The sequence below is a fragment of the Sus scrofa genome, chromosome 8 (assembly GCF_054392235.1).
Source record: "Sus scrofa isolate SSC_HxYL_T2T_F1_AM1 chromosome 8, Sscrofa_HxYL_maternal_Yorkshire_Landrace_v2.0, whole genome shotgun sequence".
Classification (NCBI taxonomy): Eukaryota; Metazoa; Chordata; class Mammalia; order Artiodactyla; family Suidae; genus Sus; species Sus scrofa.
The window spans coordinates 81,354,720-81,371,075 of NC_139390.1; the positions used below are offsets into that span (position 1 = coordinate 81,354,720).

A 16,356-nucleotide genomic window follows, 5' to 3' on the forward strand; every position below is an offset into this window, starting at 1 on the left:
GGCCACTGGCAAATATCACCAAGCCTTAAGTTTCTAAGAGTCCCCATGTCTGAGGGTTCTGGGAAAGGAGCTGAGACTGGAATGTTTAAAAGGAGAATATCAGCATTTGGACATTTTCCCAGGTCACGCAAGTCCTCACTCCTAACATGACCCAGGACAGGCCTTATTTTTTTTAGTCTCTCATTAGAGTGCAGATAAAATATGCCTGTGTTTGGTTTGAAGAGGTCATCTCCAGAAAACTCCTTATTTTAAGTAATTATTTATTTTTTAAGATTTTTTTTTTTTGTCCTTTTGTCTTTTTAGGGCCATACTCAAGGCATATGGAGGTTCCCAGGCTAGGGGTTGAATCGGAGCTACAGCTGTCAGCCTATGCCACAGCCACAGCAATGCCAGATCTGAGCTGCATCTGTGACCTATGCCACAGCTCAGGGCAACGCTGGATCCTTAACCCACTGAGCGAGGCCAGGGATCAAACCTGCATCCCTATAAATGCTAGTCAGATTCGTTTCTGCTGAGCCACCACAGGAACTCCCAAGTAATTATTTATTTAATTTGAAATGTATTTCAGAATTTTATTGTCAGATAGCTGCAAGATAATATGTGACAATATATAAAACTGTTTAATGAAGAATAGTAAAATAAAACCCCATGTCTTTGCTGCCCATCTCCAGAGATGAGACATCACGAGAACCTCAGGAAGCCCCTGTATGTCCTTTCTCTCTCATGTCTCTCTTATTTCACCCCAGAGGTGACCGGCAAAGCAGAAATCTGAATTTAGTATTGATCACTGCCTTTGTATTCATTATAATTTTCTCACCATGTCTGCATCCAACAAGCCAAATAATGCATTTTTTAGTATGACTTACACGTCATAATAAAATTGTGTTGAATAGACTCTTCCAAGACTCGATGCTTTTGCTCCACATTTTTTAGCGTGATGTACAGCGCCTAAGCCATTATGAACACATTAAAGAAGAATAGCGAAGGATGATACGTATCTGCTCTCATGGGAAACAAATAGAACTCAATCATCGTCACCAGTGTTCCCTCTGGGACCTTTTCTGATTGTGTCTTTTCAACTGCTCCAGGCTGATTAATACCCAGATTCAGGGAAAATCATTCTCTTGTGACTTGTAGTAAATGCACTCCTACCCAATAAAACTATTTGATTTTGCATATTTTTGAATTTATATAAATGGATTCATACTCTGTGTATTCTACTGATATTAGTTTTTTTTTTTTTGTCTTTTTTTTTTTTTTAGGGCCACACCTGTAGCATGTGGAGGTTCTCAGGCTAGGAGTCGAACCAGAGCTGCAGCTTCTGGCCTACACCACAGCCACAGCCACAGCCACAGCCACTCCAAATCCAAGCTGTGTTGAGCTCGACACCACAGCTCATGGCAATACCAGATCCTTAACTCACTGAGCAAAGCCAGGGGTCAAATCTGAGTCCTCATGGATACTAGATTCGTTTCCACTGATCCATGATGGGAACTCCTAAAATTAGATTTTTTAAATTCAAAGTTAGAATCATCCATGTGAATCTGTATATTTTCTTTTCTTTTGTTTCCTTTTTGTCTTTTTAAGGCTGCATCCATGGCATGTGAAGGTTCCCAGGCTAGGTATCGAATCGGAGCTTCAGTTGCCAGCCTACACCACAGCTCATGGCAACACCAATCCTTAACCCACTGAGTGAGGCCAGGGATTGAACCTGCCTCCTCATGAGTACTAGTTGGGTTCCTTACTGCTGAGCCACAAGAGGAATTCCCTGGATGTGTATGTTTTCATTGCTTTATGGTATGTTGTTGTAAGTCTACATCACAACTTATTGATCCATTCCACTTTGATGGAAAGTGAGGTTTTCCTGTCTGGGATATAATACATGTATCTTCTAGCTCCCGGGTAAGGATTCTCGAGGCTCTAGAGTGTAGGCATGTACATCCTAGGATACCTACATTCATCTTTACAAATGGTGCCAGACTGTGGTATGAAGTGGTCCATCTGGCTTTACATTCCACCAGCATCGAATAAGAGCTGTCACAGCAGTTCATGGCCTATTTGCTATTGCCAGTCTGGTGAGTGTGAAATGGTAACACACTGTGGTGGTGACTCATGCTTCCCTTATTACTCATTTTTCATAGTTTATGAACCATTTCTGTCTTCTTCTATGTGAAATGCATATGGATATCTCCTCGCCTATTTTTCTACTAGGTAGTTGTGTCTCCTTGAAATATAAGAACTCTTAATATGTTTTATTCCTATTCATCTTTTGGTTGTTGTTAACAATGATTTTTTTTTTTGTAATTTGTGATGTGTCTTTCTCTTAATGCCGTGTTTGATTGCAGTATTTGAATGAATCTTTCATTCAACAATGTGTCTTTTTTGTATGTTGTGTAAGAAATTCTTTCCTACCCTGAGATCATGAAGATATGCTTATGTTGTCTTTTTAAATTTTTTTTTTGTCTTTTTGCCTTTTCTAGGGCCACACCCTCAGCATATGGAGGTTCCCAGGCTAGGGGTCTAATTGGATCAGTAGCCACCAGCCTATGCCAGAGCCACAGCAGCTCGGGATCTGAGCCACTCCGAGCCACATCTGCAACCTACACCACAGCTCACGGCAATGCCGGATCCTTAACCCACTGAGCAAGGCCAGGGATCAAACCCACAACCTCATGGTTCCTGGTCAGATTCGTTAACCACTGTGCCACGATGGGAACTCCCTTAAAATTTTTATAGTCTTCCTGTGTTTCACATTTCCATCTTTAGTGCATCTAGAATTGATTTTTGTGTTTTACAAGAGTTAGGGATAGCTTTTCTTTTTTCCCCTCTCTTCCCTTCCTTCCCTTCTCTTTTCTTTCCTTTCCTTTCCAGCCAGGACAGCCAGTTATTCCAATGACAATAACCTTCCCCTGTTGATCTGCAGTACTGCTATGGTCATATGTCACACTTCCATGACTACTGGGCTCGTGACTCTTCTCCATTCACCTCACTAACCCAACACTGTCCTAATGCTATTGTCTTTATGAGTTTTCATCCAGGGAAGAAGCACCCCTACAGTATTTACCCCATCCTCATGTTCTTCCTCATGAGTATTTTAGCTGTGCTTTGGCCATTTGCTCTACATAAAGCATTGTGTTCATTTGTTAAGTTTTACAAACACACACACACACACACTTTGGGGATTGTTTTCCCATGGAAAAGAGATTTATTCATGAATTTGGGGTGCTACACAGCTGTTCACACCTTCAAGCATGTAACACACATTATCATGGCATGCGTCTTTGATTTAGGGTGAAACCTCACCCTAATTAACAATAGCAACAACAAAATTGTCATATAGCTCCAATCTAGAAATTAAGTAACTTACCATCAGGTCAAATTGCCCTCCTTTTATTTTTTTTATTTTTTATTTTTTAGCTGCACCTGAAGCATATGAAAGTTCCCTGGCCAGGGATTGAATCTGAGCCGAAGCTGTGACCTGCCCTATGGCCCCTGCCAGGCCAGATCCTAAACCCACTGCACCTCAGTGGGCACTCCAAAACGTTCTCCTTTTAAATGTTAAATGTTAAATTTTTATGGAAATAGTATTTCTAAATATCAGTTTGGGGCAAATGTGTATCTTTACAGGATTTTATTCTAATCCAGGAATAATATAGAAAAATCATAGCATCTTTTTCTTGAATATTTTTAAGAAGATTTTTTTTCTATGGCATATGTTGTGCTATAGAAATATTAGTCTAAATATTTTATGCTTTTTCTGTTCCTATTGTGGCTCAGCGGAAACAAATCTGACGAGCATCCATGAGGATACAGGTTCGATCCCTGGCCTTGCTCAGTGGGTTAAGGATCTGGGGTTGTCATGAGCTGTGGTGTAGGTCACAGATGAGGCTTGGATCTGATGATGCTGTGGCTGTGGTGTAGACTGGCAGCTGCAGCTCTGATTTGACCCCTAGCCTAGGAACCTCCATATGCTGCAGGCATGGCCCTAAAAGCAAAAAATGAAATAAAATAAATAAAATAAAATAAAATAAATCTCTTCATTTATTTCTTATTTTTGAGAAATATTTTTGCTGGGCTTAGAATTCTAGGGTGACAGTTATTTTCTCTTATGTTTAAGGTATTACCCTACTGTCTTCTGTCCAGTTGTTGCATTAAGAAGTCAGCTGTTGATCTAAATTCCATTTATTTGTATCTTTCTTTGGAACTCCACTTAGACAAATATTGGGCCATATCACTCTCTCCTACATCTCTTTTTTTCATATTTTTCATCTCTATGTGCTTCTTTTCAGCTTAACAAACTACATTTTCACTTCTAAAGGTTCTCTTGGGTTCTTTTTCAATTCTTTGTCTTTAAAAAAAAAAGTAATTTCTTGTTCCTTGCTCATATTTCCAATCTTCTTTTTTATATATTTAAATATATATATATAATTACATATTCTGTGTCCAATAATTTCTGCATCTTAAGTCTTTGAAGATTTATTCTGCTCTCTGTGGATTGACTGGCTGTCATTCATGGTGCCTTGCTTCTCTGTGATCTTTGTGCATGTTAACTATAAGTTACTCATTGTCCTTGAAACTTTTTATTTGAGGATTCTTCAATGCCTGGGTTGAATTTGAGCCCCTAAGAAAGGAATTTTACAGTTCTACAGATCACTTTAGACACTCATCAAGCAAAGACTAACTTTAATTTTTGAGAACTTATGAAAAATTATATCTATAACAGTATGCCTACCATAAGTTTAGGCTTAAGCTGATGAATTCTCAGCAGAGACTTTTTTCTCCCTTCCAACCAACATCAAGGTCAAGAAAAGCAAGTTTCTGTGCATCCATTTTTAATTTGTTTTTGTTTTTTAAATCTGGACCACTTATTTGGAGCATCAGTAGCCTTTAGGTTTACAGATTTATTCTAGTTTTCCTGTTGAACCTGTTGTGGGTTCAAGCTTCTTCCCTTGTTTTCCACACCCTGTTAAGCTATCAGAAGTGAATCTCAAGGATGGATGTTATGTTAGAAGCCCTTGGAACAAAAGCAAGCTTTTAGTTTTTGCTCATCTCCCTGGATTACTGTTTTTATTTATTTTTTGTCCTCTGAGGATTCCTTACTAGTGTACCAACTCAATAATGCATTTCGACACAAACATACACACACACACACACACACACACACTTTAATTTAAGCATTTTAATTTTCAAGTACTTTAGTTGTTTTTATCATGAAGAGCATTCTAGTATACTATAGTGCTATCAAGGAACATTTTTAACAATCTTTAATAATGATATTAAATTCCTCTTTCAGAGGGCCATGTTTGTCATATAATCATTAAACTTGTGTCTTAAGCATCTAATATCAGTATTGTCAATGTATGTATTTAAAAATACTACATCCATTTAGAATGGATGGGGAATGGGGTCCTTCTGTACAACACAGGGAACAGTGTGCCATCTCTTGGGATAGAATACGATGGGCAATGATATGAGAAGAATAAGGTATATAAATGTATGACTGGGTCACTTTGCTGTACAGCAGAAATTGACACAACACTGTAAATCAACTATACATACACACACACACATACATATACACAACTAGGCAAGTTAAAATAGAAACCTGGTATGTATGATAAATCAGTAAAGTTGATCTCTAATGCTATGATCAATTTATTTATTTTATTCAGAATAAAAATGTGAGGAAATCATTTTATTGGCTATTGTTTTAATAAGTTAGGGTTAGATGAGCCTCTGATGAGAACGGTGTTTCCTGTCCAGTTGTGCAGAGTTTGGCCTCTGGGCCATAGTCAGACCAGAGCTTTGCATCCAAACTTCGTGTCACTTGACCTGAAAAGCATCTACTGCCCACTGTTGAAACCAGAAGGAATTTTGGAGTTTGATGAACATCGTGTATGTAAAGAACAGATGGTAGGATTCATTCCTTTAGTTGGTAGAGTGACATAAAACAAAAAGATCAAACTTTCCACAGTGTTTCAGGGATCGTGCTTTAGAGGAGGGCGTTTAAAAGCTTTTGGATAACGTAAATATTGATCACATTCTGCTTTGGGTGTATGCAGTGCATGTGCACAGTTCATAATTGCCTGAAGTAACCCCATTATACTGTCGAGCATGTAGTATTTGAAGAATCTTTTCATCTCTCTCTCTCTTTTTTTTTTTTTTTTTTTTTTTTTAGGGCTGCACTCTAAATTTTTCTTTTTTTTTTTTTTTTAGGGCTATACTATAACTATTCAGCATATGGAAGTTCCCAGACTAGGGGTTGAACAGGAGCCATAGCTGCCGGTCTACACCACAGCCACAGCAAAGCAGGATTCAAGCCATGTCTGCAGCCTACACCATAGCTCACGGCAACAATAGATTCTTAACCCACTAAGTGAGGCCAGGGATTGAACCCTCGTCCTCGTGGATACTAGTCAGTTTTGTGGGTACTGAGCCACAACAGGAACTCCCTTTTCACCTCCTTTTGATGTGTATTTTATAGTTTGGACAAAACTATATGTGTCCATATATCAGAAGGAACATATTACTAGTTTTCTTCTCAAGTTATTACATAACTAACATATAAATGAGCCAAAAGTTGGTATTTGTGAGCCTCTTACTCTAAGGAAAGCATGGGCCTCTGCCCATAAGGTTAAACAGCCCAGTGCTCCTTTCATCTCATGGGTGACAGCAAATCCTCAGTGTCTCTGAGAAAAATATACAAGCACCCTCCATGGCAGAATGTGCCAGCCTCAAATCATCTCACACACTGGTTATTGTCCTTTCTACTTGCACAACTTTAACAGCATATGCCAATTATTATGCCAAAAATAAAAACCAAGCAAGGAAAGCATTAGAAGTGCAGATCCCTTCCAAGTGCAAAATTCCAATTATCAAAGCCTAAACACAAGCCTTTTATTAAAAAATCTACTTTGATCTGCATTGTAATTGGCACGCTTTCCACTAAGTGACACTGGCAACTTAATGTGGCGTTTTGATTTTATTTTTCCTTTCCTAATAGTAACAGAACATGATGAAGGGCCTGTTTGGTGGAGACAGAGCTCTAGATGAGAGCTGGGGACCCACTTCCAACTGGGGCTCCTCTGTCATTTGGGGGCATCAGCTCAGCCCTTGTCCCACAGAGATTTCTGAAAACCATTCTCTCTCATGATCAGCTCTTCAAAATGTATCTTAACGATTCTCTGGCTGCCAATGCTTAAATCTGCCTTCCCTTCTCTGTCAAGGGATTAGGCAACATCAGCCTGCAGTATGTTGAAGCAATTTGGTTTCCTGAATTGATAACTAAATCTGATGACCATAAATGAAAGTGAATTATGAAGTTTTAAATTTGGTAGTAGAGTGAGTTTTTCATATAGAATACAATTTTTTTTCTTAAGAATGGAATTAGAAGCAGTAGAATCTCCCCAGATACTCAATGCTAATGTTAGAATATTAGAAACTACGGCTTCTATTAGCCCCCAGGTTGGTACATGATAGCCTAAAGTTTCCTTGGCCTCCACTAGTTATTTAGGGAACGGGTTCATCAGAACTGTGGCGTCCATGCCATCTTTCCAGAAAATGTACAGGTTCTTTCATCAGAAGATCAAATTTCTAACAGTCCATACATAGCTATGAAGTTGTCTTCCTAAATTCAAGGCTTAGATGGGTTATTAAATCTATAGCTGAGGACAGATGGGGTAAGAGACATGGTGAGAATACAGGACTCTATCACGTTGATGCAGAAAAACATTCTCAACTTACACGGTATTAATCTCACAGAATCTCTGTGAAGCCATGCTTCCCATCCCCGTTTTCCAGAAGCTGAGACCTGAATAGTATTACTGTGTACTATTACTATAGTAATAATACTATAAGAGTATTACTATTCAGGTTCTCTTGAGCAGAGTCTCAGTAGGAACGAGAATCTATTGTCCAGCACAGGAAAATCTACTCAGCTGTTTGTTGTCACCTATATGGGAAAATATATTTCTATGTATGACTGGTTCACTTTGCTGCACACCTGAAACTGATACCACATTGTAAATCAGCTATACTCCAATGAAATTATATTTTTAAAAAGTTAAAATAAATAGACTTAGTAGTGGGGGAGCCACATAATTGCCCTAAGTGGCCAGGGCTAGAATTTCTGCTTGGTTTCTGGTTTCTCTAGTGCCCATTCTGCAAACTCGAGTCGATGGAATTTCTGACAGTAAGAACTAGGGAAATGATGGCAGTGGGATGTTAATAACAAGCAACTCAGTAAGAAATTTAATTGTAAAGGGGAGGAACTAAAGCTGAGTAGAAACTAGAGAAGGGAATTCTGTCGGGGGAGGACTATTCTTCCTCCTGCGGAGAACTTGTACAGGGCGTAACCTCCAGTGGCCAGTTGTGCTCACTGATTCTGCTGCTTCCCTAAGGGCATAGCACATATTCTTGGGGTCTCCCTGCACTGGACCCTGAGCTAGGTTTGGGGGGAGACGGTGGTGTACGACGTGGTGTCCCCGTCCTTACCTTACGGATCTCCTAAACCAAGAGGGGTGAGCGAAGGCCACGCAGGTGCTTTGGGAGCATCTCTGGGAGATGATGGTTGCAGGGTGAGGGGTCTGGAAAGATCCCCGAGGAGGCACAGGAGTGGCCTGGGGACCATTCCAGGTGAATGGAGAAGCCCACATGAAAACTCTGACATGAGCAGTGGAGGAGCAGAACCTGTGTATGTGTCGCAGCTGGAGCAGAAAGAGTCAAGGGGAGAAAGAGATGAGACCTCCCAGCTGGGAGAGACCTGAGCACGTGGCCCCATGGAGGCTGAAAACGCTGAGCTTCCGCGCAAATGGAAGCCCATTGAATGGTTTTACCCGGGACAGTCACAGTGTCTTCTTGTTGTTACTGAATTCAGAATGGGAACTGGATGAGCAGAGAAATCAGCTAAGAAATCAGCTAATGCAGGGGGAAGGCTGGGATGGTGGATTCTAGAGATGTTTGAAAGGCAGACTTTGCAGACAGGGAAATGGACTAAATATGGAGACAGAGGATGATTTAAGAGAGCACCCAGATTTCAGCTATTTCATGATGCTCTTCCGTCCTACATCTTTGAACCCTGTAAATACTTGCCTTTGTTTGCACTGATCCCCGAAATGAGGGAAGCGGGGGCAGTGGGAGGCGTTGAAGGACAGTGAGCATTCAAGTCAAAGGGCACTGGGGCTTCTTGAATGAATCATTTTCTTCTCTTTGCTGTTTGTTTTTTAAAGCCTCACCCTTGGCATATGGAGGTTCCCAGGCTAGGGATTGAATGGGAGCTTCAGCTTCCAGCTTGCACCACAGCCACAGCAACTAGGGATCCGAGCCGCATCTGCACCCTATACCACAGCTCATGGCAATGCCGGATCCTTGACCCACTGAGCGAGGGCAAGGATCAAACCTGCCTCCTCATGGATACTAGTTGGGTTCATTACTACTGAGCCATGATGGGAACTCCTAAAATCATTTTCTTTTCTTTTCTTTTCTTTTTATTCTCTTTGGAAATAAAAATAGGAGAACTCACTGTAAAAGAACCCAAGTTTCTTGATTTTGAAGTAAGAAATGAAGTGCAGCTCATCGTTTTTGCTGAAAGTAGGGGACAGAGAGCCTACAGCAGAGTAGCTGTTTCCATCCGAGATGTGAACGATAACTCACCACGCTTTGAGCAAAGTGTCTACTCAGTGACTGTGTCTGAGGGCCGGTTCTACAGTGACCACATCGTGCAGGTAACAGAGATTGCTTGTTTGTGTGTGTGTGTGTGTGTGTGTTTGTGTGTGAGATATAGATAGAGGGAAAGAGAGAAAGAGATAGAGAATTCTTATCAATCGATGTCCATCAATGGAGTTTCTGTCATAGTGCTGTGGAAACAAATCTGACTAGGAACCATGAGGTTACAGGTTCAATCCTTGGCCTCGATCAGATTAAGGGTCCAGTATTGCCATGAGCTGTGGTGTAGGCCAGCAGCTGTAGCTCCAATTAGATCCCTTGCCTGGGAACCTCCATATACCTCGAGTGCAGCCCCCCCCAAAAAAAGAGCAAAACGCATGTATATACCTTAACCCTTTTTCCAGGCCATGACTGACATTCTCATTGTTTCCTTGGCGTAGACAATATTTGATGCAGTGGGTAGACCCCTAGGTTGAAGGAAGTCTGGATTTCGCTTTCCTTCCTCTATTAGGTACATGTTCAGCCAGTGGCCACCAGCTTTCTCTAGAGACTGTGGAAAACCTGAGCAGAGAATCTAGAGGGACACAGAAAGCAGCTCGCCTTATCCGTGTGTATAATTTAGTGGGGGAAGTCAGAAGACTAAGTATGCAATTTAAATGCATATTAGTAATGAAAAAAAATAAATGCATTTTACTAGTGTAATACAAGTAAGTGTGCATTGAATGGAGAGAAGCAAATGCAAGCCTGCCATTCAGCATGCAGAGGTTTCTTTCTTTTCCTCTTGTTAGTGTGAATCCCTACACAGTACTGGAAATCTTCTATTCAAGCAAATTAGATGTTTTTGAAGTTTTTTCCCTCTTGTCTAAAACTGTGGCTCAAAACATGTGCTACTCCTACTGATCTCTTTGGTGAGTCTGCAGAAGAGACCTCTCACCCATTAGCTACTCTTAAGCTGCAGCCATTGGCTGATATTCTGTTGATCATTGTCTTTAAATAAAGTTGGACCATGTGGTTCTTTCTTAATGCATTTCTCTGAAAAATAAGCTTAGCCCGCTCTGCAGATCCAGTCCTTATGTAATGGAAGACTGCTTCCTCACAGGTTTTTGCCGTAGATCTGGACAGCGGGTCGAACGGCCTTGTGGAGTATTCCATCGTCTCTGGCAACCAAGGACAAACCTTCCAGATGGACACACTGAGCGGCGTGCTCACAGTAAATGCAGTTCTGGATCACGAGGGCACCAATGCCTACAGGTTTGTCCTGGATTCAGATCCTTTTGATCAGCTATTATACTCTGTTTCTGACTTCATGGTTGCTTCTGGCATGATTTCCTATTATGTACATTTAGCTGTAAGCTGTGTTTTCTCTTTGCTCCAACTTAGGATCACCCTTGATATACTCAAAGGGTATTAGAAAGTCTTTGCTGGAGTTCCCGTCGTGGCTCAGTGGTTAACAAATCCAACTAGGAACCGTGAGGTTGCAGGTTTGATCCCTGGCCTTGCTCAGTGGGTTAAGGATCCTCTGTAATGTAGGTCACAGAGGAGGCTCAGATCCCTCGTTGCTGTGGCTCTGGTGTAGGCTGGTGGCTACAGCTCCAATTGAAATCCTAGCCTGGGAACCTCTATATGCCGCAGGAGCAGCCCAAGAAATGGCAAAAAGACAAAAAAAAAAGAAAGAAAGAAAAAGAAAGTCTTTGCTATTTGGAAAAGGTGATTGGACTGGAAGAAGTTTAAGGTCCCCTCTAGTTCTAAGAGTTCATGCATTTGTGATGCTATTAAGTGTTAGATAAGAGACATTGAAACATTGTGAAATGCCTCCTAGGCTAGAGAGACACTGCAAATGTTGTCATTGTTTTGAAAAATAATGAAAACTGAATGACACTTCTCTTTTTTAATTCTTTACTCTTTTCTCCTGTATGAAATACAACCGTGGCAACCAGGCCCTTATTACAGGACTATGTTCTAACAGAAATGATCTTATCAAATACATCCATTTAAGATGAAATGTATTTTGGTCCAGAGTTCAAGATATGCCAGGCTTACACAGAATCCTATAAAAGAAAGACTAAAGGTGTCACAAGACTCCTGTGTATTTTTAAAAGTCAGTGCTACAGATGGTTAGCCATACAAACAGAGATCTTTATGGCGCCACAGTCTGTGAAAGAAAATGAAAAAGACTCTAAGGAACCTAAAATGTCTGTGGATGGGGATTGCTTCAAGAATGGTAACTCAGCCTTCAATGGAATACCACAAAACTGATTTTATTTTATTGATTTTATTTTTTAATGATTTTTTCCCCATTATAGTTGATTTATGTTCTGTCAATTTCTACTGTACAGCAAAATGACCCGGTCACACATTTATACATACCTTCTTTTTCTCACATTATCCTCCATCATGTCCCATCACAAGTGACTAGATATAGTTCCCTGTCCTCTACAGCAGGATCTCATTGCTTATCCACTCCAAATGCAATGATTTGCATCTTTTAACGCCACATTCCCAGTCCATCCCACTCCCTCCCCCTCCCCCTTGGCAACCACAAGTCTTTTCTCCAAATCCATGAGTTTCTTTTCTGTGGAAAGGTCCATTTGTGCCATATATTAGATTTCAAGTATAAGTAATATCATATGGTATTTGTCTTTCTCTTTCTGACTTATTTCACTTAGTATGAGAGTCTCTAGGACCATCCATGTTGTTGCAAATGGCATTATTTTGTTCTTTTTATGGCTGAGTAGTATTCCATTGTGTGTGTGTGTGTGTGTGTATATATATATATGTGTGTGTGTGTATATATATATGTGTGTGTGTATATATGTGTGTATATATATGTATGTGTTTGTGTGTGTGTGTATATATATATATATATATATATATATATATATATATAGCACATCTTCTTAATCCATTTATTTGTTAACGGTCATTTAGGTTGTTTCCATGTCTTGGCTATTGTGAATTTTGCTTCAGTGAACATACGGGTGCATGTGTCTTTTTTCAAGGAAAGTTTTGTCCAGACATATGCTCAAGAGTGGGATTGCTGGATCACATGGTAGTTCTGTATTTAATTTTCAGAGGTACCTCCATACTGTTTTCCATAGTGGTTATACCAATTTACATTCCCACCAACAGGGTAGGAGGGTTGCCTTTTCTCCATACCCTCTCCAGCATTTGTTATTTGTTGACTTGTTAATGACGGCCGTTCTGACGGGTATGAGGTGGTACCTCATAGTAGTTTTCATTTGCGTTTCTCTAATAATCAGTGATGTTGAGCATTTTTTTCATGTGCTTGTTGACCATCTATATATCTTCTTTGGAGAAATGTCCTTTCAGGTCTTTGGCCCATTTTTCAAATGGTTTGTTGGTTTTTTGGCTACAAAAAGACAACCTACAAGAATGGAAGAAAATAGTTTCAAATGATGCAACTGACAAGGGCTTAATCTCTAAAATATACACACAACTGATTTTTAAATCAGTTTTTATCAGCTGATTAAATAGATATGTCTATGCCAACAAGGACAGAGCCCTAGGCTGTATGACTAAGTGGAAGTGACAGGACACACTGCTTACCCTGCAGGCCTGTTTGAGTGAAAACAAATCCATATGCTTGGACCACTTTTGGAAGAAAATGTGAGAAACCATTAGGTTTGTTTGTATCTGGAGAAGCAGTCACATGGGCAGCCTGGGGTCAAAGAGAAGTTGGACTTTCTTTTTTAAAAATTTTATTGGAGTAGAGTTGACTTACAATGCTGTATTAGTTTCAGGTGTACAGCAGTGATTTCATTATGCATAGACACATATCCATTCTTTCTTCCCATGTAGATTATTATAGAACATTGAATAGATTTCTCTGTGCTATACAGTAGGTCCTGGTTAGTTATTATTTCATATAGAGCAGTGGGTATATGATAATCCCATCCTAATTTATCCTCCTCCCCCCACAGTTTCCCTTTGGTAACCATAGTAACAAACTCACAGATTTCAAGGCTTGATTTTTTTATCATGCATTTCAGTCTGCCTTGTATTTGTCTCTTCTTCTGAAAGGCAATATGGTGTTTCCTTTATTCTTCATAGTTACTTCCAGGGAAATTAAATTAGGCATTTTTTTCACTACTGATGAGACAAGGGACATGCAGTGTCTTGCTCAGGGTCACAGAGCCATTTAAGCATCAAATGGGATCTCACAGCCAGGGTGTCTGATGCTGAATCACTCTGCCTCTCCTCTACAAGCTACAGAGCAGACCTTCTGTTGAAATAAAAAACAGGGATACAAAAGACCTGAGTGTCAATATTCTCCTTGACTAGACCACTTACATGTTTTATGAGGAGAGTGCGGTGTGTTCTTGTGTTTGAGTAGCAAGGGCCAATTAGAATGAGATCTATTACTGGGAGGATTGAATTAATTTACCTCTGAAAAATTTCCTAACTCTAAACATTTGCTTAAGCAGTTCTTGGAGTTCCTGTTGTGGTGCAGCAGAAATGAATCTGACTAGTAACAATGAGGTTGCAGGTTTGATCCCTGGGCTTGCTCAGTGGGTTAAGGATCTGGCATTGCCATAAGCTGTGGTGTAGGTTGCAGACGTGGCTCGGATCCTGTGTTGCTGTGGCACAGGCCAGCAACTGTAGCTCCGATTCAACCCCTAGCCTGGGAACCTCCATGTGTCACGGGTATGGCCCTAAAAAGCCAAAAAAAGAAAAAGTATTTAGTTATTTTTGTTAAATATATTTGAAAATATTACTTTGAAAGTATTGTAAAAATTTAGTTTGACTTTATCCTGTACTAATAGGATCTTTTCAGTAACATTTTAGTGTAATCAGTTGTTATTATACCTATTATAATAGGTATATTTAAATATATTAAAATCAATTATAGAAATAGATTAAAAGCTATTCCTGCTCTGTTGTTTCTGTAGTCATTTTAAGCATAAAGATTTTTTTCTCTCCATAGATAATAGCAGGTAAATCTCAGCCTAGTTGCAACTGGAGTGATTACACATTCAGAGATTATTGAAGTTCTGCTAGGTTCCAGGAACTAAGCATTTCCTGATTGTAATAACTTTCTGTTACAGTGTTCTCACTCAATGGAGACTAATTAGCAATTAACTCTAACTCCTTTCAGCTTTTTCCTATTTGCGTCATAGTCCTAGTTTCACTGTTCCCAACATTTAAATTGGTCCCAACATTTAAAAGTGCCCCCCTCCAATTCCCCAAGAATTCAACTCAAGTCTAGGAGAAGCAGGCATTTTGAGAAGTTGAAATATACACATACTCACACACACACACACACACACACACACACACACACCCTCCAGTGTCAAGGGGCCAGGGGCCATTTTGAAGCTCCTGCCTCTCTAGGGTTCCCCCTCTCCCTCCCCATCCTTGTGGCTTCTCTGTGTTTTTAGTGCCTTCCCTAATATTTAAGGCAGTGAGGAAAACAGGAATTTCCTCCACCTTTATATTTTTATATTTTCCCCATCTTTTATAGTTTTGGAGACATTGTTCTGTTATCTTTTAAAACTCAGTTTTGGAGTTCCCGTCGTGGCGCAGTGGTTAACGAATCCGACTAGGAACCATGAGGTTGCAGGTTCGGTCCCTGCCCTTGTTCAGTGGGTTAACGATCCCGCGTTGCCGTGAGCTGTGGTGTAGGTTGCAGACGCGGCTCGGATTCCATGTTGCTGTGGCTCTGGCGTAGGCTGGCGGCCACAGCTCCGATTAGACCCCTAGCCTGGGAACCTCCATGTGCCACAGGAGCGGCCCAAGAAATAGCAAAAAGACAAAAACAAAACAAACAAACAAAAAAAAACAAAAAAAAAATTTCAGTTTTGCTATTGAGAAGTCTGATGCCATTCTAATTATATGTTTGGTATATGATTTTTTTTTCTTCATTCTCTGCGGAAATTCTCAGGTTATTTTCTTTATCTCCAACATTAGGAAATTTTGGGATTATGTACTCTGGTGTAGGTCTTTCCTTGTGCTGAGTACTTGGTGTGTTCTGTTAATAAGGATAAAGGTTCCTATTTTTGTATTATTTCACTGATAATTACCTCTCTTTTGCTTATTGTTTTGTTTTGTTTGTTTACTTTGTCCTCTTTGTTTTTCCTGGATCCTGTTCAGTCAAGTTTTAGACTCCCAGGATTGATTCCTTTCATTGGTATTTTACTCCCTACTTTCATTTCTTGTGGCCTCTGGGTTTATTTTTGTTGTTCTGTATTTTTCTGGGAGTTTTTTTCTTTTTGATTTTTTAGGGTCGCACCTACAGCATATGGAAGTTCCCAAGCTAAGGGGTCGAATTGGAGCTGCAGCAATGCAGAATCTGAGCCATGTCTGCAACCTACACCACAGCTCATGGCAATGCTGGATCCTTAACCCATTGAGCAAGGCTAGGGATCGAACCTGTGTCCTCATGGATAGCAGTTGGGTTTGTTACCACTGAGCCACAGTGGGAACTCCTAATTAGAATTGTTTTGGAGTTCCTGTCATGGCTCAGTGGCTAACAAATTCCGCTAGGAACCATGAGGTTTCGGATCTGGCGTTGTCATGTGCTATGGTGTAGGTTGCAAACGTGGCTCGGATCCCATGTTGCTTGGCTCTGGTGAAGGCTGGTGACTACAGCTCCAGTTAGACCCCTAGCCTGGGAACCCTTCTCTAGGGTGTGGCCCTAGAGAAGACAAAAAAAAAAAAAAAAAAAAAAGAATC

At 40.3% G+C, this 16,356-nt stretch overlaps 1 protein-coding gene across 1 annotated transcript in view; it reads left to right on the forward strand.

The window, feature by feature from the left end:
* The window catches only part of DCHS2 (dachsous cadherin-related 2), a 272,388-nt gene that overhangs the window by 240,060 nt on the left and 15,972 nt on the right, over positions 1-16,356 (forward strand). Inside the window, exons 15-16 of the mRNA XM_021101485.2 lie at positions 9,511-9,722; positions 10,763-10,914. Coding sequence (XP_020957144.2) covers positions 9,511-9,722; positions 10,763-10,914 — 364 coding nt within the window. The remainder of the gene's footprint in view (positions 1-9,510; positions 9,723-10,762; positions 10,915-16,356) is intronic.